Consider the following 25338-nt stretch of genomic DNA (forward strand, 5'->3'; position numbering starts at 1 on the left):
TTCATTTTATAATGATATATTTAAGCATTAAAATTCATTATAATCAAATAAAACTCATTCTACAATAGAGATGCGCGGATTGCGGTTACAACCGCGGTATCCGCGGTTAATCCGCGGGTCGGGCGGATGACGTGACGAAAAATTATATTTTAATTAAATTCGGGCGGGTGGCGGTTTAACTACTAAAAAAAAAAGTTCTTGTTAGTATTGTTACCTACATCTGAAAAGACGAGTGTCATTGTCTGTGCTTGTAGTATGAAGTGTACGTCATATCCTTAACTAGCCCATTTGACCTTGTTTTTATGTTCTGAAGGTTAAGGTTGTGTCGGGTTATTGATGCCTAAGGTTTACGAGGCACATATTATATGCAGTTTATTTTATTTTCTAATTTATTTCAGCTGTTTGCCAACACGTAAGTGGCTATAGGGCCATATTTATTTAGTTATGCTTTTTTTTTTTTTTTTTGATATCAGATATATTTTAAAACACGCAGACATTATAGCGTCGACTGCCACTCGGGGTATTTAAAACTTAAAGAAAGACCGATGGAGTGAGGCTATGACTTCGAAACAACATCGGGCAATGGCAGAATGTTCAGAATGTAACAACATCCAACACGAAGGCAAGAAGGTTCAAAAACAGCCTAGTCGGAAAACGTTGTCACTTAATTAGCTGCGCAAGAAAACCAGGTAAGTCTGGGGTTGTTACGGACAATTAAGAATGTGAACATACACGCTGAGCCAATTTTGGAATGAATGAGCTATAGAGTTTGCATTTTTATCGAGGCTCCTTAGTTTGTTTGCTGTATGATTGTTCTAAAATCTAAAATCAATCGGCGGATGGCGGCGGGTGCGGTTTTGAAAACCTTCGGTGCAAAATGGACAGCGGGCGGATGATGAGTTTTGTGTCGCGGTTGCGGATGAAAAAATAGCCCATCCGCGCATCTCTACTCTACAATAAAAATAAAGTGAATATTTGTTATTTTAGTCACATTGCTGCAGATCACACTATTCAATGCGATCAATTAATTTAAATCAGGACAAATGCAGCAAAGACTCTGAAAGGGGAATATAATTAGCCTATCATCTGAAAATGTTTCAGCCTGTGTATTTATTTCTGTAGGCTAATGATCAGCCTCAACAAATTTAACTCTGCCTTTATTATCACGTTTAATGCATGTGACACATAACACCTCTGAACACTTCATATTTGTAGAAGCATTCATGTTTATTAAAACTCTTTTATGTTAGTTTTATGGCATTTGATCTGGTCACATGACACGGTGCAGTCACTCCCTCCAGAGTCTCTCCTACAAGCTGTGAGCAGGACACTTGGCTCTGCTTCAGAGGAGCCGACTCCAGAGGAGTGCTACACACTGGTCTTTGGAGAAAGGATCTCCAAAGCTCAAAATGCTCTGCTCCACCTTGTGATGTCATTTAGTGGCAGTTTTCATATTAATAGCTACATTTTAACTTTAGTTCAGTAGAGACTGCCAGTTCAAGGTGTATGGTGTTTTTATTATAGATCCCTGGACTAAAAACATAGTGGAGCACTTCCTGTATTACCTTGACATCACAAGGTGAAACTTTTGTTTGAGAGAAGAAATCAGCCTAAATATGCAGGTTTGTGTGAATGAAACAAAACACAACTCTAGGTCTGTTTGTGATGTGGAAACTACATTAGAACATAGATCAGAAAATATGTCGCTTTAAGGCACTGGGTCCTCGTGGTCACATACTCTACATACAGTTCATTTAGCAAAAGTCCAGTTTCCTTCCCCATTAAAAATACCCAAGCTGACCACTGACCATTAGAAATGACCAATCCAGGTCTTAATTCAAATTTGCTTCAATGCACAGCCCTACTACAGTGTACTATCTCAATAAAGACATTTCATTTCTGTAGAGAATCCATCCATACTCAGCAAGTCTTAGAACATGTTTAATAAAAGGTTAAAGACAGGTAAAATACAACAAGGTTGAAACAAACTCTTTACACCAAATAAAAAAGGTAAAACAACATGCAACTAAAACAACTGCACAGAGAAGGACATAATGTAGGCATGGTGCTTCCCTTCAGTCTGTGTATGGCAGAACAGATGAACTGTCAGTAGTAGTGTGCAGTATCAGTAGCAGAGTACATGCGGTCTAGATAGTAGTGTCAGTACACACAGTCTCAGTAGTAGTAGTAGTAGTAGATCAGCGTAAAGGCAGTCTCAGTATTGGTCCCGGGTGCAGTGTTGGATGAAGTGCTGTGGGTGCTGTGGGTGCTGTGGGTGCTGTGGGTGCTGGGGGTGCTGGTAGCTGTAGGGGGTGCGGTGGTGGCGTTTGCGGCTTCTCATGATGTACTGCGGTCTCTTCTCCAGAGTCTCAGTTCTGACACTGGGCCTGGACCAGTCTGTAACACACACACATACACAGTTAGCTTTTTTAAAACCACTGGAGTATTGCTGAGATCTCTGCCCAATAAGGGGAATGAGCAGTGCGCAGGGTTTCACCATTATAGTTATACATTTAGGCTTATTTCTGTATTCACAATGAAAAATTTGGACTGTCACCACAGCAATTAAGACATAACTGTGCTTGTGTGTGCTCTATAGTTAGAATCTGTAACACTCATGGATCATTACATATACGTCATTACATTAAATTGCAATATTCATCTAATGACTTAATAAAAGAAACAGGTCCCCAGACTTCTGCGTTAGAGATCTGTGTTGTCACTGTAAACGCCAACACAACAATGCTGTGGGCTCCTACTATGGATAGCTGCACATCATAGCAGATGTTTTTGCCCCTTTGTACCAAAATGACTGATGCTGCCAAAGCCTACACATATCACAGATTAAGAAAATAATACTAGAGACTGAAGTAAGTCCAAAGCAGCGGGCATGTACTGGTAGCGATGAAAATGGGGGTAGATTGGAAAATAGTGTCTTGAATACAAGAGAATAAAGATCTCAGACATGTACAAATCACAAATACAACTTCAAGAGGGTCAATGAGAAGGGGAACAACTATAACATGATTAAAAGCTCTGAAAAGTCCAGTTTGCAGAATAAAATTCCTTATACCATTTACATTTAGAAAGTAAATCATTTGAACAATAAAAAGTCTTCAAAATGTCTGCTACAACTGGAAGCAGACACCTGTGGATGGATCCCACTGAAATCAGATGTTGAAAGACAGGTGCTAGCAAAAATCCTACAGTACCTGTGTGTGTGCCGTCACTGCTCCTGCTGCTGTGGTGTGTCAGTAGACGGGGCGGTTGAACTTTGAGCAAGTAATGTGGCTCTTTAAAACTCAAGAGGCCCTGAGGCAGAGAGTTACTGCAAAAGTCCTCCCTGCTGTACAGAGCAGCACCCCCTTTGGGCAATGCTGGCAATGCTGGCAGTGCTGGCAGTGCGGGCAGTGCGGACAGTGCGGGCAGTGCGGGCAGTGCGGGCAGTGGAAGCAGCCCACCTCCTCCTGCAACAACAGTGTACCAGAGTCACAGAACTGTCAGCTTTCTTTTACCAGAGCAGGTACAAAATCTCTGCATTACAACTCTGGAAAACTGGATACACAGTCAGCCTAAAATGACATCGTCTGCACTGCAAAAATTAACTTGATTCTGGTAATAAATGCAGACGTGTTGGTACCCCTCTGGCAATGAAAGGAAAATCAACAATTGCCACTGAAATAACTTGAAAGTGATAAAAGCAATAATAAATAAAAATGTACTGAAAATTGTCCAACAAAAATCAAACATTGCCTTTCACCTGTGGTTCAACAGAAAAAACAAAAGAATGAAACTGGCCTGGACAAAAATGACGGTACCTTAACTTAATGATTTGTTATATACCCTTTTGAGGCAAACTCTGTAATCAAACGATTTCTGTAACTGTCAGTAAGACTTCTGTACTGGTTAGCTGGTACTTTGACCCACTTCACATGAGCAAACTGTTCTTGTTGTCTCAGGTTTGAAGGATGCCTTCTCCAGACGGCATCTTTCAGCTCCTTTCACACATGTTCAGTAGGACTGAGATCTGGGCTCACAGAAGACCATTTCAGAACAGTCCAATGTTTTGTTCTTAGCCATTCTTGGGTGTTTTTAGCTGTGTGTTTTGGGCCATTATCCTGTTGGAAGACCCATGACCTTCGACCAAGACCAAGCTTTCTGACACTAGGTAACACATTTTGTTCCAAAATACCTTGATAGTTTTGAAATTTTGTTGTACCTTGCACAGATTTAAGACACTCTGTGCCAGATGCAGCAAAACAGCCCAAGAAGAAAACCAAGTCTCCTCCATGTTTCACAGTAGGGACAGTGTTCCTTTCTTGGTGTGTTTCATTTTTGTGTCTGTGAACATAGAGCTGATGTGTCTTGCCAAAGAGCTCCAGTTTTGTCTCATCTGTCCAAAGGACATTCTCCCAGAAGCTTTGGGGCTCATCAATCTGCATTGTGACAAATTCCAATCTCACTTTTTATGATTTACCCTCAACAGTGGTGTCCTCACATGAAGTCCACTTTGGCTCAAATAGTGATGGATGGTGTGATCTGACACTCATGTACTTTGCCCTTCAAGTTCACATTTCATTTCTTTAGAGGTTGTTCTTGGCTCTTTGATGACAAATTGAAGAGATGGATCATACGAATGGAACCAGTTTTCCTCATTCAGCCATGTCCAGGGAGTTTGTCTTCAGTCCTGTGGACCTTAAACTTGTGAAGAACATGTGTAACTGTAATCACAGGAACATCAAACTGCTTGAAGATGGTCTTGTTGTCTTTATCTTTAACCTGCTCTTCTCTCATTTTCTTTCTAGTCTCCTGACACAGTTCGTCTTCTCTTTCTCTGGTCCATGTTCAGTGTTGTGTCCATCATGTCTCCAAACAGCACAATGAAACATGTCCCCTTTAAACAGGCAGACTGACCGAGGACAAGCATGAGGACGCCTGTGATGCAGATTAGAGACACTCCTAAGTTTAGTATGTCCCTGTTGTCCAGTTATGTACAATCTTTTCTAGGGGTACCACCATTTTTGTCCAGGCCAGTTTCTTTAGTTTGTTTTTTAAATAATTTTGTTAAACAACAATTCAAAAGCAGTGTCTGCTTTTCACTGGTTATTTTTCAGGAAAATTTTATTTATTATTGCTTTTCTTTATTTCAAGTTATTTCAGTGACCAGTTGATTTTTCTTTCATTACCAGAGGGGTACCAACAATTTTGACCACGTCTGTATATGATATATCTGATATATTCTTTATATCTTTTCTACTCCCATGTGGTTTTATATGTGTGTAATCCCTCAGTGGTGCAGGTAGGTTCCATAGTGGTCCATGTGTGTACACTAGACTATGTGCTCTTACACTTGTTCTGATACAGCTCAACATCATTCTAAAAGACATTCAGGAAAGGTTCATTTCTGTCCTGTGAATGTGGCTTTGGTGTGGAGTAAAAACAAATGAGTGTTCTTACCAAAGTTGGATAAGTAGTTGCTCGGAGGATAGTGGAAGTTGATAGGAGCTGCAATAGGAGTGATTCCTGTAAATAAATAAAAAAAAATTATTTTTTTTTAAAGTCAGTGGAGCATGTGGCATTAGCAGAACAGTTCAGTCACATGTGCAGTGAGACAAACCTGGAGTTTTGCATTTCTTCTCAGGTTCTTGCTGCTTGTCATGATTTTCTACAAACACAAGCAAAGTTCAAGGCCTGTTTACTCTCCCCACAGTAGCAGTAACACCACAAACACCACACACACTGACAGATGGACAACAGTGTGTTGAAAATGAGCTTTTACAAAACTAACAGCATCTGGAATCAACGACTTATTGAAACCGTTGCCTCTGCACCGTGCAGCATTAGAACACTGAGTGGACAGGAGCACTGAGCTCCTGCCAGAATGACAGGGAGCAGCACTTAAAACACATTCTATTAGAATTATACCAAACTACAGTGATTTCAGCAGAAATTTAAAACAGCCTCTGAAAAAGTAGGCTATACTATAACCACTGTAATGAAACCCCTGTAAAAGTCATGTCTGGTGTCGGTATCGACGAGTACTCAAAATGAAGCACTCATAAGCATGGAGTAGGTTTGAGCGGTGCAGTGTAGGGTATCGTGCAGTACTCACCCACAGAGACCAGGGGGCAGGGCAGGATCACCCCCCACGCATCAGCCATGTGATGCAGCAATAACCAGCTGATCCTGCGGTGGGCAATGGCGTTCCAGTGCACTCCGTCTTTGGCGCGGTGCTGCTGGGAGAAGCGGAACTGGAAGTGCAGGTCCAGGACGTCCAGACCGTAACCGTCTGCTAAAGTCCCACTAAAGAAGTTAGCCTCAATCACATCTAAGCGCAGGCGAGGCATTAGGTGCTCAATCTGGGACAATAGAGGGGGACAGGACAGGGGGACAAAGAGATTTGGTTTATTCACAATTATTGAGACCTCACAACACTAAAATCCTCCCTCCACGTCCACTTCTTTCTACAGTCTTTGCTCTCAGCTGAGCTCTGAGCGGCGAGGAGCTCACAATAAAGCAACATATGAACTGTTGTGCACATGAAGCCCAGCTTTAATCAAGTGTTACTTAAGTGAGCGCAGGGCCAGCTCTAACTATACACCTTATTCCACCCAGCCCATTTTTGTCTCTAAAACCTCCTAAACATCACTTTCTTAGGGTGGCACTTCTGGTTTAATGTGGATCCCACTCATGTCAGTGGAGGATTTAGGAAACATTTTGCATCTTAAAAATGACAAAGTCGGTAAAATGATCATGTGCATTTGCGTAAATTTTCATGTGCACCAACAAATCACACTGAACTTATTTCCTGTCAAGCTCAGCCCCATGCAAAACAATACAACCGGAATGATGATGGCCGTGCCCAAAGCAACTTCTGGAATAAGGTGGATAGACAGAGTGGACATTGCTCACCCAATCAACCTACTATCCAATATGAATACACATATACCTCTAATCTGCCCACCCCTGTTGGGCAGACTAGAAATGGTCCTGTGCACTGCTTTTGTTTAGCAGCAGGCGAACATGGCTAAGTGGTGCTGGTGATTCTGTGCCTGTGTGCATTATGATTTGCGGTAGTTAACAAACAAATGTAGCTCCTAGTAGAGCAGGTTCAGAACCTTCAAAATGGTACAGCATGTGTGGCCATGGTAAAGTAAGCCCCTCAAATATTCATATTAATATCAAATATTCCAGGCCAAAAGAAGGCTGTACTCTAATGACATTATATATAAAAGATAATGAAATAATGATAACAGCCAAATATTGGATAATTCAGAATGAAATAATGGTTTGCATTTACCACTGTAATAAAACCCCTGTAAAAAATAATGTCTGGTCAATGGACCAGTCCTTTGTATCGGCAAGTAGTCAAAATGAAGTACTCTTACTGAAAACAAAAATATGTGATATCAGTACATCCCTAATTGGTATAGGCCAATATCGGTTATTGCTCCACAGCAGTAGGCCAAATATCAGTTATCAGCTCAAAAATTCCACATTGGACCATCCCTAAAAAGATGATACCAATCCAAAACCACTCCTGATTATGGATGAATCCCTGTGGTATGATATAGTGACTCACCTCTGTCACCAGAAAGCCTCCTTTGATCTTCTCTGACAGGGGCATGGTCACGTTCCAGATGACCAGGCTCTCCACGGGCAGCACACCATTCAGTTCATCAAAGAACTGGTGCAGATTCTTCTTATAGTCCTCTTGCCACTCACGGTTATACCTGGAAGAGGAACACAAGCCATCACTGTTCCACATGGAGATGTCCCACAAACACAGAGCTCCCGACTGCTGTGTGAATGTTAGTGTGATAAGTGTAAGTGAACAGAGCACACACCTGGAGATGTCCCACACACAGGAATTGATGATGACGACGTCGGGCTTGGGTCCCCGGCGGAAATCGTTGAGGATACTCTTCATGTAGGGGGAGTAGACTCGAGTGACAAAGTAGAAGCGGATCAGGTGGTGGTCCGACTTGTACTGGCGCACCTCCCTGTATGCTGTCCCATTGTGTAAAGAGCTGAGGCAGCCCCCCTCCACCAGGCAGTCCTGCTCGAAGTTCATCTCCCCCTGCACACAACAACATTGTTAAGCCCTTTATTTTTTGTTTATTTAAAGTCTCTGCGAATGCAAACCCTCCTCCTGGAAAAGCTCACACTGTTCAAGTGCAGCATGTGCACAGCTTACACTTCAACAGATGTGCCCATGCAAAAACATTCTGGTATTAATAGTAATGAGGAGACATGGCTGACACACCCTGTTTCTCCCTTGTTCCTTGGTAAATGAAAATAAAAATGACCAACACCACCATAATTTCACACTTCTAAGTGACAAACATAATCTGGTATAGCTGTGCAAAGTACATTCATATAGTTTTGTAGTTATTAATCAGATAATGACTGGTTGTTGACAGTAAAAGAAATTGTATTTTGATTATCATAATCATATATATCATAATCATATCTGGTCTGTACAGATTAAAACAGACACCAAAACAGTTTTATAACAAAGACAGTGGCAGAAAAAAAACAGTCTTTATTTGGTTAAACTTTTCAATATACAACAATCACAATCGCTTGATTTTGACATTTGTAGTTGACGAGTTAGTGAAAAATGGTTTATTAGTCAATTAGTCAATTGTACTTCTATTGTACTTGTGCTATGGTTGTATTATACATCTATTGCTAATGTACACTAGGCCATTATCAACCAAATAAAAGTTAAAATCTGGACACTGAGGCTTCTAGACAGAATATATTTATGAATAAATACTGTTATTGAAAGTTGTTTATTTTTTGATGTCTTCATTTAATAATGCCACAGTCTTTGTAATCAAAGGGCTTTTCAAATTTGTGCTCTACAGTCTGGACAGTCCAGATAACCACTGTTATTATCAAAATAAGATTATGGTTATTTTTTCTTCTTGATTTAATTAGTCAATGAATCCTTGGAGCTCTAGCTGCAGCCCTACTTTTCCCCTAGAATCAAGCATCCCTTCGTCTACTGCTTAGATTTTACACACTATAGTTTTCTGTCTGGCTTCCTGCATCTCACTGTGGACATGTTTAAAGCCTCACCTTACTGCGTAGCTGACGCACGCTCAGGTACTTGTCCGTCTGCAGCAGCAGGACCAGGTCTTTATAGACAGCACGCTGGACTGAGGATGAGAAGAACCACAGTTACCAGAGGAGAATGAGATAAGAGCCAGAAAATCAGATACTAATTAACACACAAATTAGTATTGAAACTAGAGAAGTGTCAGTCATAGGACGGAAATGAACCTTTCCTGAATAGCTTTAGAATGATATACCTATCTACCTGGACCACTATTGGACACAGGTGTAAGACCACATGGGAATATAAAAAAAGTATTATGAAAAATAGCTGTATTGCATATTGACTCACTATTAAACACTATTGGTGAGTGTGGAGATACTCACTGGAGTCGCCCAGGACCACCACAAACTTATTGTGCAGCAGTTTGACCACCTGCTCGTGACTCACGCTCTTCACTGCCTCCTTCAGGACATCAAACAAAATAACATGGTTATTTTTAAGAATACATTTTTAAAGGTATTTAAGGTGGGCAATGAAACCCCTGTAGTTTAATGCCATTCTGTGGAACATTCTAGGCAAAGCAATAACATCTCCATGGAGACAAGCAGGTGGTGCACCCTCCACCAGAAAAGTTTGGACACAATGAGACTTTAACTTATTGTACAAACCACATTTGTACAAAATCAACATGCATTTTAAACCTTGAAAGTTCCACCAGTAACTCCATTTTGTTTTCTACTGGACTAAATATGTCTTTAAAATCAACGAGAAGAAAATCTGGAGCTTGCCGAGCAACTATTTTCTCAACAAAAAAATTAAAAAAATCTCATTTAAAATCATTCACAAAATGTGCCCTGAAGAACACAGTAAATTTAAAACAGACTCTGACGTAAAAAGCTCATTTTGTGCTGACAATACTGAAACTCAACCCCATTTATCCCGAACTGATCAGTTACGATGACTTTATGTAGTAGAGGAAAAAGTTAAATAACCACTAAATACTATTCAACAAATCAAAGGATGGCTACTTTGAGGATTTTATATACATTTTTTTTTTTTCTTTTCCTTGCTGCTAATTCGACATATCTTACGTCTTATATTTGATGTCTTCCGTTAAAAATAAGTAAATAAGTAAATCATAAGTAAAAGAAAACCAGTCAAATGTTTGACTGGTAGTGTATTTTTATAGAACTATTGCGCGAGTATTCTATTGAAAGTACTGCGTGAACAGCAGCTGAGTACATATCTGATGTGCGATCTTTCAATAATAAAAAAAAAAAAAGTTACACCAACGTAATCTTCTCTCACTCTTTTAGCTAACATGAGTAATTCAATTTCGACAGAACTTACCATGACCACGTCCACCAGGTTAGCCAGGGACAAGTTTCTATCTTATTTCTTTAAAAATACAGCCAAATATCTCTCTTTCTCCAAACTGTTCCGCTCAGGAGCCGCCAGCGCGGTTAAAAGTCTCCAAACACGTGCTCGGACTCGGGATCAGCTCCGGGATCAGCTCTTCGTAGCGGCGGTAAATTTGTTGATTTGTGAAAAAAGTGTTTTTAAAATTCAAAAGCGTGCGCGTGCGCGTGCGCGTGCGGCTGTACAGTCCGTTAGCTGCAGGTGTGCACCACGAGCGCGTTCAGGCCGCATTGGAACTTTCGCGAGTTGATCACGTTTTAACCGTTTGATTTATCGATTTAAATTATATTTCTTCTGTTTAGAGTGTGGACAAATTTAAGAGAGTTTATTAAAGGCTAAAACAATTCTGAATGCAATTTCAGAGTCGTTATGAAAATAGAAACGTCTCAAAAACTTACAGACAGATAGTAAGTAAATGTAGCATATTCGGATATTTATTTTTCTTGGTTGAAATGATAATATATTTTATTTCTGCTTCAAGTTGATAGTCCCTACTCAGAATGTATTTGTTTTATGTACGCATGTATTTAATTGTATTTATTTATTTTTCATAGAATTGTATTATATCTATACACTAAAGGCTGTTTTGTTTGTTTGTTTAAAATGCTATCCAGGAAATTATCTATTTTACACAAATTCTAGTGTTTCCTTAAATTCTTATAGGTCTTATGTATGTGTATGCTTGTATGTGTGTGTATTAATTGTATTTATTTTTTAATAAAATTAATAACAATAGTGCTAGATTATTTATTTATTCTTGCATCTACAATCATAAATCTACAGTTTTTCTTCTCATATTAGGACTTCTTTACTTTCATTGACTAAATAGACCCTTTTCACAAAGGCCAGAAGTGCCGCCATTTTGGGTAAACGTCATATATGTCATTGCTTTTTTATGACAAAATATCTGTGGAAATGTCTCGTGTATTTTCCAACCAGCTTCATAAATCTGCCCCATCACCAAATCTTCAACCAACAAGGTCCACAAAGGACATATTCTGCCTATGAAGAATGTGTCTACAACTATCAAGGTAAGAAGGATGAAAACCTAAAGGCTAATAACTTCCTCCTAGAAATCTCCAGTATTGGTCCTCTGAGCCGGATTATTTCACCCAGGTATCAAAATGGACACCAGAAGAACGGCAGCAGACAGAGGAGCAACAGGATGGTCGCAACAGCTACTATGCCCCAGGTCAGGCTTCCACATTCCCTCATGCCTTATACTGATGACAGCACAAGAGCCAGCGTTCCCCAGCTGCAGTCACTCTGATGAGACCACAGCTGCGGGATTTCAGGTTGGGGACATTCCTTTGCACAACTCTAACAACACAGCACAGAGCAGGCAGTCCCAATATGGCAGGTCAACAGTCTGCCAGTGCTCTGCAGCCCATAGTAAAAATGTCCATCTGCAGATACCACAGAGACTATCTCTGAGGGCAGACTACACAGCCCGTGACCCCACTGAAACATGACCATCAGCTTTGTGGCCAGCCATCTCTCTGCTCAATTCTCAAGAGAAACTGCTCAAAGCTATCCACCTGCTGTTTCATGAGGTGGCTGCCATCCCACCCTCAACTTTAAATGAACCTCTCAAGGCCACCAAGACCTTCCTGTTTCACAAGATGAGAGCAGGCACCACAGAGAGGTATTTTGCACCAGAACCTGTGAAGGTTGGACAGTGCAGAAAGAAGAAATGGGGTATAATCTTCAAGGGTCAATGTGCATACCCCAATCCTGCAGCACCAAACAACCTCTTCATGGGGCGGCAGGAATCTTCCTCACTTTAAGACCACAACATGGTCATCACAATCATCGAACCCCAACTTCCAAGAGCCCATAGGCCGGGGGGAAGGTCCACTCCTCAGGGTGTTTTTTGCTACCTTTTTTTCCACTATTATTTCCTGTTATCTTATATCTTGGGCCATCACGAGTTGATAGGGACCAACCCCAACTCGGCCCCGTTTGGTCTCAGGGCCCAAAAAACACACTTTTTAAGAAAAGCTATTTGCGAAATTATGTAACTGTAAATATTAAGGTACTGTAACTGCATACATGGTCAAATAACCCTAAGATTTTGCATGGTGTATCCTGACACATGGAGGAAACTAGCAGAAAATAGTTTGGGGCTTGCTGCCTTTCTACTGTCAAATATCACCCTCAACATATCCTAAAAGACCAAAAAATGTCTGTCCGCCTGACAAATTGTCATCAAAAGTGATCATTTTCAAGCATTTATTGCATTTATCACTGCCTAAAATGGACATAAAATCTTCCCATGTTCATAAGCTTCAATTTAAGCCCAAGACGACCTTTGGATCTAGAGGGAAACAGCTGTTATGACCAAACTTCTTCACTGTACCTCAAATCGGCAGGAGGCAGAACTTTCAGGCATTACCATTACTTGTGGGATTAAGCAGGATTTTTTTCATAGAAACAATATTTTAAAAGAGCTGGCTTATGTACTGCTGTACTATATGAAGTGAATTACATTAAAAGTGAATAATTTTAATTACATTAATAGTAAATAATATTAAAACTCAGGGCCAGAGTGTAAGATAAAACTATGGTAACCAGGTTACACACACAAACACACACAACCCACACACAACCAACCAACATCCTGACCCTTCATGCAACATCCCATCAGAAGTTATTTTCCAAAGACAACTGAGAGAAGTTGATCCATTTTTCTAGTTATAAGAAGAGATTGAATCTATTGGGAGATTGGTGTCCTATTCTAGGTGTCCACGACTTCTAGACTGAACATTAACTATTGTCAGATTGTTAGAAAACAACCAACCCAATGGAGCTACTGGTGAGAGTAGAGGTGGGAGACAAAGTATGGTGTGTGTGTGCGTGTGCGTGGGCATGTGGACCTGGCTCCCGGCCTACCAGTGGTCCGTCGTAAAGGTGATCCAGAGCGACGTCAGCTGTGTCCGGTCAGCTGAGATCCTGATTGGCAAAAAGACTTTCTTGCGGCCGGTCGCCTTCTGTAACTGCCTGCCATTCCTGACCATCCCACTCCATGGACAATTTGAACCTTGGGGAATTTAGCTAGTTTACATAATAGCTGTACTATTATGGGAGCAGCTGTTGCAAATTCCCTAATAGAACTGTTTAGAACATTTTAGTCAGGCCTTTGTAGGCAGCTCAGGGGTCCTTAGCGCCATAGTAACCAGTGTTGGGAAGGTTACTTTTAAAATGTATTCCCTTACAGATTACAGATTACATACCCCAGAATGTAGTTTGTAACGTAATCCATTAATTTACTTAACATGAGTAACGTAATCTGAATACTTTGGATTACTTGATTTGCTGTAGAGAAGCAAAGACTCAGATATCGTAACATAAGAAGTTTTGTCTGATAAAAGACAATAAAAAGCCCAGACTTTACTGAACCAAATTAAAAATATTATTGATAGAAGAGGAGGAGACACGTCCGCGCAGCATCGTTTAGTCCTGTTAAATCCTGTTTTAATCTTGTTTTAGTCCTGGTTTAGATCTAGTTTAGTCCTGGTTTAGACCTGGTTTAGTCCTTGTTTAGACCTGGTTTTAGACCTGGTTTAGACCTGGTTTAGATCTAGTTTAGTCCTGGTTTAGATCTAGTTTAGACCTGGTTTTAGACCTGGTTTAGATCTAGTTTAGTCCTGGTTTAGATCTGGTTTAGACCTATTTTAGTCCTGGGTTTAGTCCTGGTTTAGTCCTGGTTTTAGACCTGTTTAGACCTGGTTTAGCTCTAGTTTAGACCTGGTCTTAGTCCTGATTTAGTCCTGGTTTAGTCCTGATTTAGACCTGGTTTTAGACCTGGTTTAGATCTAGTTTAGTCCTGGTTTAGATCTAGTTTAGTCCTGGTTTAGATCTGGTTTAGATCTAGTTTAGTCCTGATTTTAGTCCTGGTTTAGACCTGGTTTTAGACCTGTTTAGACCTGGTTTAGATCTAGTTTAAACCTGGTTTAGTCCTGGTTTTGCCCAAAATGTGAAAACAGGAAAATACCGCTGTGTAATCCATTTATTTCAACAAAGTAACTGTAATCCAATTACCACTCACTGAAACAGTAACTGTAACCAAATACAATTACTCATAATTTGTACTCTGATTACATAACTCCGGTACATGTAATCTGTTACTCCCCAACACTGATAGTAACACTGTCACTAGTACCATGGTAACACTGTTCTTCTGGCCTAACTGGTTTCTTTGGTTTGCCCTGTTTGTGTCTGCGTCTTTGACAGATATATCAGCTAAAAAGATTGAAGCCAGGACATTAAAGCTCCAAAAATACGTTCCTGCTGTGGATGAAGTGTCCCAGTTCACATTTACAGTCCTCCTAGAAATCTCCAATAAAAGTAGTGATACAAAATGTGATTCAACTGTTGTAGGACTATTTGTGCATTACGTAAAATGAACGCCCTGCAGCTAGCCTTCATATACACATCGGAGCAGCTCCTGTCCACTCTGGAGCGGGGCCAGTGGAGTGTGAAAGCAGCTGAGAAAAACTGGTAAAACAAAAAAAAATGATTTCATACTTTCAGAAATTAAATAAAATAGAAATGAAGTGTGTGAAACTGTGCTGTAAAGTTATATTAAAGGTTGTATAGAGGATTTTCCAAGGAATGAGAAATCCAGCGACTTTGTCCTTTTTCAAATGTTGCGCATGCGTGAACCCCCCCCCCCACCAGCTCCCTACGTAGAAACGCCTCCTCCCTCCTCCTCCTTACGCCACAAACAGGTTTGTTTCTAGAAAACAAGTACTCATCGCTGCAAATGACTTGTAAACAACTAACTACAGTGTTGGTTAGGCAAGGCGGAGAAGTGAGGAGTGGGGGGAGCGGGTGCGCGGACATTTCGTGCGCAGAAAAGAAGTGAGGATCAGGGGGAAGAGCGGAGCGGGGAGAGAGGAGAGGAGAGGGGAGCGGTGCGCGGAGATTCCGTGCACAGAGAAGTGATGAGCAGGGAGAAGAGCAAAACGGGGAGCGGGGAGAGGAGCAGTAAGGGGTGCGCGGAGATTCAGTGCGAATGAAGCTACTACTACAAGACGCAGCAGCAAGCGGACTCTTTCTTTGCATTGAAAATTACGTTTTCAGACATAGGATATCGCATTCATGTCTTGAAAAACGTTTGTGTAGCTCTTGGAAATAAAGTACGTTTTCATAATAAGCAGAAGTTTCCTGTCCAGGAGTCATTTGTGGACCAGTGTGTCAGTCTTTAGACCCTGCGTCTGCTTCAGTCGCGCCATCGCTGGAATGAATCTCCAAGAATCACCTTAGTTTGGTTTCGCTGCTTTTCCCCTTGTCTTCTTCTTTCAGCAATCTCAAAAACGACTTTCTTTTGGGGCTAACTGCTCCTGGATTCTTGTCGCCATTGCAACAAACTTTGTGCTAACTGCGAGGAAGATATAGGTCAAAAAAAGCCGCTAAGAACTGTTGCGTTGGTGGAGTAAACAGCGTCTGTGCGTCTTGCGTCTGTGGACTGTGTGACAGTCGTACGTAAACCACGTAATGGCAGCGCGCAGGCAAGTCAGTTACGCTAGAAACGTAGGGAGTTTGATTGACAGCCTATCAACTAACAGATAACGAGGCAGTGTCGTTATCTATTGGCAAATGTTTAGCCCCACCACGTCCAGAATTTGTATTCTCTTTTTTTTGGTCATCATAATTACAAGGCTACTGCATCTCTATAATGCTATCATTGACAATTTGAAACAAAAAAAATCCTCCATACAACCTTTAAGTCACATTCTGGAAGTGGAAAGGCGGCTGCCTGATTTCATGGAAATAGAAAGTTAAAACCATTCTTTGGACCACTGTCATTGGAGATAGATACGTTTTAGGCCATCCTGTGAAATATTAGTCCCTTCTGTGGAGATGCAAGCCCACTCATACTGTAGTACACTTTTTTTAAATGTTTTTCAAGGCAACATACACATCCATATGAAAACACATCCTTTTATTTTTTTAGTCTATTATTTAGCAAAAAATTGTACACATCAAAGCTTTAAAAAACCATCAACATACTAAAACAACTACAGATTTTAAAGGTGCAACTTTTCTGGTGAAGAGCCCATCAAATGCCTTTCATATCTTCATGGAGATCAAACCAGATCAAGTTACAGATCGCCAGCGCTGATTCTGGAAAATGAGCTGTTCCATGACAATGGTTAAGGCAAAATCCTGGTTGGACCTTGAATTGGATGTAGTAATATTTACAGGTGGATTTAGGCCTATAACGTCTCATTATGTTTGAACTATCATTCAACTGAATCAGTTCAGTATTTATGTGAAGGATAAATAACAGTTGTCTCTTGTGGAATAAGTTAACTGTTTTTAAGGGAATAAGAGCTACTTTCCATCCCTGATATCGGTTAATATCGGATATCGTCAGAAACTGATGATACCCAAGTCGAATTATTGATATCAGTATCAGAACTGAAAAAGCTGGATTGGTGCATCCACAGTATGGCATTAAATGTACCTCCAGTATGTTCATGGAGACAAGCAGGTATGTGGTTGATTTAAAAACATTCAACACCTCATACTTTTTTGTTATGAACCATTAAAACGCTTAGATCTCTGTTCTCGTCCAGAAATCAAATACATGTAACATTATTGATATGCAATCAGAATAGAATAGAATAGAAAGCCTTTATTGTCATTATACAGTATAATAAAATTCAGAGCTGCTCCATCAAAGTGCCAGAATTAAACAAAATAAATAAAACATGAACAGTTCTCATTCAATATGGTGACAACTTTGGGGAATCATGCAAAAAAACAAATGGAATAAAAGCATGCGAGGACAAGACAGCACAACAAAGATATAAAAAAGCACATGGTCCTGTTTAGGAGTTTGATTTTCTATATAAATGATGATTGTGACTAACTGAAAAACTGTTGGCTAATGCCAGGACCAGATCTGTGGAGAGGCGACTCCGCTCATAGTCACAGTGTATGCTTTTCTAGGTATTTGTGCTGTAAAACCACCTGTAATTGAATCAATGTAAGACAGAGCGGTTGAATGTCATACTGTGGAACATTCCAAGCAGGTGACGGACCCTAAATCATAAAGTTACAGCGTGCACCTTTAATTTTGTAAACAGACTTTTCTCTTGTACAGACCCCACAAAGCATAGTACCTCAACGCCTCAAAAAACTCCTTGTCACGGAGTCCATAGATGAGTGGATTGAGGCAGCGAGGGGCAAGACTGAACATGATATAATTCATATACCAAACATTGACGTAAACAACGTAATTAACCGGCAATAAAGCCATTTCCACTATTGGACACCAGAACTGGATGAGACAGAGAAGCAGCTGGAACGCATGGAGGGACACAGTCTGTAGACCTTTCTTCGAAGCTTTCTTATTCTCCGCCGATGCTGCCTGCGCCACCATCATGATTTTAATATAAGAAAACATGATAATGATTAACATGACAAGGAAGTAAAACTGACTGATCCCTGACCTTAAGTGACTCTGCCACACCGTAATCGTCAGCTTTTCCACAGTGCAGCTAACATCCTCATGATAGAAGGTGATGTTTACGGTGGTGAAGACAGCGAGGATCGTAATGAGACATGGGATAAAGCTAAGTCCGTGAATAACCAAAATGCCATACAGGTTTCTTTGTGCTGAGCAGATCTGTCCGTGCTGTAAGGGCATGCAGATGGCTACGTAGCGTTCCAAGGTCATGGCGGTTAGCGTGACCGGCGTGATGAAGTTATGCAAAGAAGATACAATAACAATAATCAAACACAGCCACATCTGCATATAAATTCTGAATAACATGAAGATGAGTAAAAGGTTTGTGATAATGAGGTACAGGCAGTCAGACATGAGCGCGTTAATGAACAAAATGTAACGCGTGCTTCGGTAGAAAACCTCCTTCATGAAGAATGTTGTGATCATTAGACAGTTGATGTAAAGGAAAATGATTACAAGCACCTGAACAATCACAAGGCGATAGCGAGATTGTTGCTCTGTAGATCCCAAACTTGGAACAGACTGGTTATAAGCCATGCATGAAATAATATAATAGTTTACAATAAGGCATCAGATACATTTAGTAGTAACAGTTCCTAGTGCAGTTTACATTGAGTGGAAGCAGTGTACAGAGCAGTGATCCCCTTCTGAGCCCTGGGACATTGTGCTGCTGTTGTACTCGTGTAGTAGGGGTATGTTGCGTTGTGCTGAAAACTGAAAACAAAAGAACCACTTGAGTGATTTCTCACTGCTTCCTTCATGCACAAGTTTAATGCAATCCAAATATAATAATCATGAACATTTTACATGTGGCTCATAAGCCTGTGTGGACACAAGATGGCGGACACTAGCGCACAATGTAAAAAAACGTCTGGTCTTATTAATATAAAAACACAGAAACCCTTAGCTAGTATAACATTCTCTTATGTCAACAATCGCTTGAACAATATACAGCAAACGCAAAACATTTGATAACTCTCACCTGAAAACAAAAGAACCACTTGAGTGATTTCTCACTGCTTCCTTCATGCACAAGTTTAATGCAATGAAGAGAAGGAGCGCGAAATCCCCCAAGTGGCGCGCGAAGGCATTACCAATCACCAGATCATTGAATCCCAGGCTAAGCAGTCGATAACAGATGTGATGGATGGTACTGAAAAATAAACTAAAATAAACGTTTTAATAAACTTTTAACTCTTTTTTAAAAAACTGTTTTTAAGGCTTATTTAAATTTATATTTATTAATATTTATTACCAACCTTTTTACTGTTTTTAACTTATTAACATGAACTCTCATGAACTGTATCACTGCCACTGGGCACAAAGCATAACATTAAGGGCATATAGCACCATTCTAACCTATCACACTGCTTCATTTAAAGGCTCAGACAAAAGTAAACAATGTCGTCAGCGTTCATTTTTTTTCCTCTTGTCTAAATCTAATGAGGAGCGGTGTTACAAAGGGAGTGCTTCTATGTTCCCACAGCTCCACGTTAAAGGTGCCGTGTCCAATTTTTTGTCTCAAAAAAAGTGAAATACAAGACAAAGTTTGCAGTGGCCCAAAGTAGGGCCCGACTGATATGGATTTTGTTGTGGCCGATATGATACCAATGGAATGGGAGTTGGAGCTGCCAATAGCCCATATTATCGCCAATATATTTAGTGATGTATAAATTCACTGAAAATCTTGAATTGTTTAAAAAACTTAGTTTGGCTCTGGTGGATTTAAAATGGGTTTATTTACGCAACATTTATTGTTATTCTGCCTCTTTACATCATATTTACAGACAGTACGTGGGCCTAATGGCATTTTTGCATCACATACTAGCAGCAGTTGATGGGTATTCCAATTCTTTTTAGAGAACCGGCTCTTTGGCTCGGCTCACTAAAAGCTGCTGGCTCTTTCAGCTCCCAAGCAGCTCTTCAGATTGTTTTGTTGCAGGCAGGACTAAAGCACGTCTAAACCAGGACTGAAAAAGGACTAAACCAGGACTAAAACAAAACTGAACCAGGACTGAGTGTCGGGACCCGGTCTCTATCTCGTGCCCAGGATTAGTCCTAGTTTACTTATTTTATGATAACTACAGCCAAATATGCAAGTTTTTTTTATCCTATGCACACGCAGATTTCTGAAAGTTTCATTTTCAGCCGCTGCCGCTGTCAAACTAAGACAAGTCTGCATGCAGCGTGAGGAGAAATAAGTGAGAGAAAGACAAAACACGGCTCCCAATAAGGAGCCGGCTCTCGTTGTTCGCTTCAAAGAGCCGGCTCTAAGAGCCATTTCATTCACGACCGACCCATCACTACTAGCTAGTAAAGAAAGTAAACTACCACTATTAGCCTTTAGCCGTAAATGCTGCACGCCATGGTAATTCATTATTTATGCAAATGTCATAATTCACACGTCTATTCACAGCTCATTTACATATCAATGCAGGTCCAGTAACAAATATACGGCCAATGTAGCCAATTTACAATAGACCAATAGAAAACAGCCTGTTTATGTGCAGGAGCTACAGCAGCTAATCGCTAACCAATAACAAATGACAAAAACTAGCTTCAAAGTCGACATATTTCCAACACTCAGCGCTCACACAGGCTCCTCCTCACATCACAAGTCTGCACTAATAAATGTCCTTTTAATCCAGACTCAAACCGATTGTCTGTTAAAAGAAAATAATCTGAGTGTTGCACATAGATCTATGTCTGCAGGTGTAAACAAACGCACGTGAGTGACGCGACTCTGTGGTGTGTTCAGGGACAGTACGGACACACACACAGACAAATGACTCCGCAGATAGATACTGATGCGGAGCCACATATGAGGACATTTATCTGTCTGTGAATTGGATTAAATGAACATAATGTGGAGAGTCTACGATTTTTAATGACATATCACATGCCCACGTGAAATATCGGCTCCTATCAGCAAACATATTGGCCGATAGCTGATATGTCTCCAGGTGCCCATATCGGCCAACCGATACATCGGTTGCTTAGTCCAAAGTTATTCCTTACTTACCTTATGCATTCAAGGGATCCTAATTATTCACAGTCATGAGTTTATAAGCACTTTCACAACTTTCAGAGACCAGTGTGGGTTTTCTCTGTGACAGTAAAGCTATCAACTAGCATCCTAGCATGCACCTCCTGATTATCAAACAATAGAGTTCTAATTAGATGCAGACAGCATAAGCCGAGTATTTACCTCAAGAGCTGCTTATACAATATTCAGCAGGGGACACCAAAGTTTTTTTTCTCTGGTGGCCACATTATTGCTCCTGACTGTGATGGGGACCGGGGTTGGGTCAGTCAGTCAGATTTGAACGACCCTGACGATGCAGAATATATTCTTTGAAAACCGCCACACTTTCTTTCTTACTTATCAGACAAACTGAATGCTCCTTACACTGAACAACAAAATAATCGATCGTCCACTGTTCTTTGAAAACTCAGCACTCTCTATCAACTTTTTGTACTGTAAGCCGGCCATTTTGTTGTCCTTAACTGCACTACACAACTCTGCATGTGAGTTGACTGTCATTATTTCATCTTGAGCTTGTCAGGTGACAAAAATTCAGTGGCAAATTCGGTCACAAATGTAAATATGTCATATAATTATTTAAATATATATACTTCGTATACATATCATTTGTATTGAAAAAAATCAACAAAATACAAGATGTCGATATCTTATTTTTTGCCAAAAAGTAATAAAAAATAAAATAAAATAGGTCATGACAACTTATTTCTTATTTTATTTATTTGTAAAGGGACAGTACATATTAATGAACATTAAAAATGTAAATATGCAAAGATTATAGCCAACGTGGCTAATTTCCATCTTCAGTCCCTCGGCAGGTTGATGTAAAATCATCTATAGGACGAGGAAAAGTACAGCAACAATCACACAAAAGTACACAACACCAGCACATTCACTATACACACAATTAGTTTCAAACTGTTCATTTGAAGTTCAAAGTCAGAAGCTTAAGAATTAAGTCAAGAGTTAAACCAACAACCCTTCAAAATAAAAGACAATATAAATTGTTTAAACATGGTGACATATTTGACCATTGAATAACCACTGTTTTAAAGCTTTAGAAAATGCTGCCAGTGTTGAAAGTTCTCGTATATGAGCTGTACTGTATTCTGTGTTTGAGCTGCTCGATAAGCAAAAGAGAGTTGTCCAAAAGTACTTTTCCTAAACGGCACAGAGCAGTCGCCTCTAGAGCTGCTCTTGTTGTGCGATTTGAATTTCTTTTCACAAACTCCTTTAGAGGAGGTGGAGCAAAATGATGAAAAACTTTGTATACCAGAATTAAATCTGCATATTTGATTGTGTTATCCCAATTTAGGAATTTGTATTTGTCAAGTATTCTGCAACAGTGATAATTTGTGGGCTTTTTGTCTAATACTTTAAGTGATTTTTTATATATAGTTTCAGCTAATTTAAGAGTAGTTTTGTTTGTCAGAGTCCAAGTAGTAATGCAATAATTTAGGTGTGGCAAAATCATTGAATTTAGATACATAAATGCCGAGTTGGTCGTTAGATTATTTCTTATATGACGAAAATTTGATAAATGATATTTGATTTTATTCACTGTTCTTTTGATATGTTGTTTGAATGATAGTTGTGGGTCCAGGGTGACTCCCAGATACTTCACTTCATGGACCATTTTCAGTTTTGTTCCAAGCACAAATACATGTGGGTCTGTATCCATGCCAGTTTTTTTTTTTGAGAAAAACATACTGACAGACTTTGATATATTAAGATGTAGTTGTGAATGTTGTAGCCAGTTTGCTCCTCTGACATAACATTTGACAGATCGTGTGCAGCTTGCTGTTTGTTTTTAGAATGAACATACAAGACTGCATCATCAGCGTACATTTGACAAATTATATTAGATGGACAAATTTGGGGCAAGTCATGCTAAACAGCAATGGACCCAGTATCGAGCCTTGAGGCACACCAAGATTATTTTGAGATGTTGGAGATTTTACATTGTGCACTTAAACGCATTGCTTTCTCAAGGCCAGGTATGATTGTAGCCAGTTTAAGGTTATTTTTGATAGATTGAAATAAGTGAGTTTTTGCAGTAGCGACTTTGTCAAGTCGATAAACACTGCGCCATCAACACCGCCAGCATCAATACTGGACTTGATGTTTTCGACGAGGTAACATAGAGCAGTCTCTGTGGAAAGATATTTGCGGAAGCCAAATTGCATTGGGTTTAAACTGTAAGGGCTTGTATTTAGATGTTCAGTAAGTAGCTCTGCAACCCACTTTTCAGCTACTTTTGAGATTACTGGAAGAATGTTGATTGGCCTATAGTTATTGATTAAAGTGGGATCCCCCTGTTTGAAGATTGGCGTAATAACTCCAACCTTCCAGGGGCTTGGGAAAGTACCTTCTTGTAAAGACTTATTGATAATATTTGTGAGTGGCATAATAAGTGATTGTTTATAGTTTTTTAAAAAGATGGTGTCCAAGCCGAATGCATCTTTGGCCCTTGAATTCTTGAGACTGAATGATCCTGTCCACAGTAGATTCAGATATTTCAGTAAATGTAAGAATTGGGGCCGTGATGTCAAGAGCCTTTGCCTGCTGGGTGGCACTGTGTACTGTGGTGGATAAAGTCTTCACTGACTCAGTAAAGTAAGTATTAAATGCCTGAGCCATTTCGCTTGGATTATTTGTTAAATTATTATTTACTTTTAACTCCTTGATCAAATTATTTGTAGCATAATTCCCTATCAGTTTCTTTATATTCCTCCATATTTCTTTAGCATTTCCTTTTGCATTACTGATTATATTGATAAAAAAAAAATTGCCTTTGCTTTTCTTAATTCTTTAGTTACTTTATTTCTAAGTAAAGTGAATATTTGTCTACTATGTCTAGTCTTAGTTTGTAGAGCTTGTTTGAGAGCCTTGTCACGTTGCTTCATTAGTGACCATATTGTGTTGTTTAGCCAAGGAATGTGTTTCTTTTTTCTAGGTTTTATTTGAACTTTTTTCATAAAGTGATTTGTCGTGTCTTGGATCACAGACATGAATACTTCACAGCTGTCTTCTGCACCTTTGCCATCTAAATAATTTGACCATTGAATCTGATTTAAAGCATTGGTTAGGTTTGGAATGTCATGTTTTGGTATTCTTAACTTATCACACTTAGGATTTGCTGAAGTTGTCCTGTTTTTTGTTAATTTTCTTGAAAATAAAATCATATTGTGATCAGACAACCCAGTGACAAAATTATATGTTTTTTTGAATTCTATCGCTTTTGTTACTAAATACAAGATCTATGCATGTTTCTGTAGAGTTGCTTATCCGAGTAGGTTCTTTAATTAGTTGTTCAAGATCAAAGCTGTTGGTTTGGTTAAGATTTTTAATTGTTTGCGGTTTGGCTTACTATTCCAGTTGATATTAAAATCCCCTAATAAAATTACCTCTTTTTTAAAATTGCACTGTTTAAGAATTTCTTTGAATTCATCATAAAACACGTTTGTAGATGCTGGTGGTCTGTACAATCCAATCAGTGTCATATGCATTTGTGGAGAGAGTATAATCGTTATACCTAAACATTCTAGGTTAGTTGGTGACGTCCAGTGTATTTGTTGGCACTGGATAGTGTCCTAATATATACATAAAACATTACACCACCACCTCTACCCTCAGATCTGTCCCTCCTGAAGATATTATAGCCTGATACATTTAGACATGCTGTGGGGGAGTTTGAATGCAACCATGTTTCAGACAAGCATAGAACGTCCACATTTGATTCATACAGTAAATGTTGTACTTGGTCACATTTTGATACGATGCTTGGGTCCCATGAGATGCGCGCATTATTTAAAGTCTGAAAGAGTTTACACTTACATTGTTTAGTGATCACTTTGTTCCTTTGGCGGGGTAGAATTTCCGTAGCATTCTTATTTTTATCATTGGCTTTTTTCAGGAATGCAGTCTTACTTTTAGATGATGCGGGAAGCATAGTTGTAACGGGATTTACTGGCGTATTTATCACGTTTGTAGCAGTCAGTTCAGTACCAGGTGAGTCTGAGAAAGTGGTCCGCATCGCGGTAGCAGTCTCCATGCTCAATGAGCACCGGAACAGAGCGACAACTATTGAGGATTGCCTCATAGGGCCAATTCAAGTGGTGGGGGCAGAGATGCTGGGGGCCGGTCAGAGGGGTGTGGAGGGCTGGAGTCGGCCCACGGGCCTTAGTTTGATGACCCCTGATATACAGTATCTGTACTGGGGCAAATTTGTAAAAAAACAGAACTATCTCATTTTAAATGGTTGTGTAAGTTTGCATAGTGACAGAGACAGAGTGCGTCTGATTTATGAAACCCAAATAACAACAAAAT

The 25338-nt window shown here is 39.8% G+C and overlaps 2 protein-coding genes across 2 annotated transcripts; both read right to left on the minus strand.

Moving 5' to 3' along the window:
• Window positions 1-1856: 1856 nt before the first annotated feature.
• Window positions 1857-10656, minus strand: fam113 (family with sequence similarity 113). The gene is made up of 10 exons (XM_055156532.1): window positions 10418-10656; window positions 9451-9529; window positions 9088-9167; window positions 7848-8080; window positions 7583-7733; window positions 6113-6359; window positions 5618-5665; window positions 5458-5523; window positions 3213-3467; window positions 1857-2397 (listed from the first exon to the last, which is right to left on the minus strand). The coding sequence occupies exons 1-10, from the start codon at window positions 10418-10420 to the stop codon at window positions 2216-2218; spliced, it is 1344 nt and encodes a 447-aa protein (XP_055012507.1). The 5' UTR covers window positions 10421-10656; the 3' UTR covers window positions 1857-2215.
• A 6911-nt stretch (window positions 10657-17567) lies between these two features.
• On the minus strand, window positions 17568-18503 carry LOC110156265 (odorant receptor 131-2-like). Its single transcript, XM_020920466.1, has one exon. The coding sequence runs from the start codon at window positions 18501-18503 to the stop codon at window positions 17568-17570; it is 936 nt and encodes a 311-aa protein (XP_020776125.1).
• Window positions 18504-25338: the final 6835 nt, after the last annotated feature.

The sequence above is a fragment of the Boleophthalmus pectinirostris genome, unplaced genomic scaffold (assembly GCF_026225935.1).
Source record: "Boleophthalmus pectinirostris isolate CB_2022bp ecotype Guang Dong unplaced genomic scaffold, ASM2622593v1 HiC_scaffold_20, whole genome shotgun sequence".
In the NCBI taxonomy this organism is placed as follows: domain Eukaryota; kingdom Metazoa; phylum Chordata; class Actinopteri; order Gobiiformes; family Gobiidae; genus Boleophthalmus; species Boleophthalmus pectinirostris.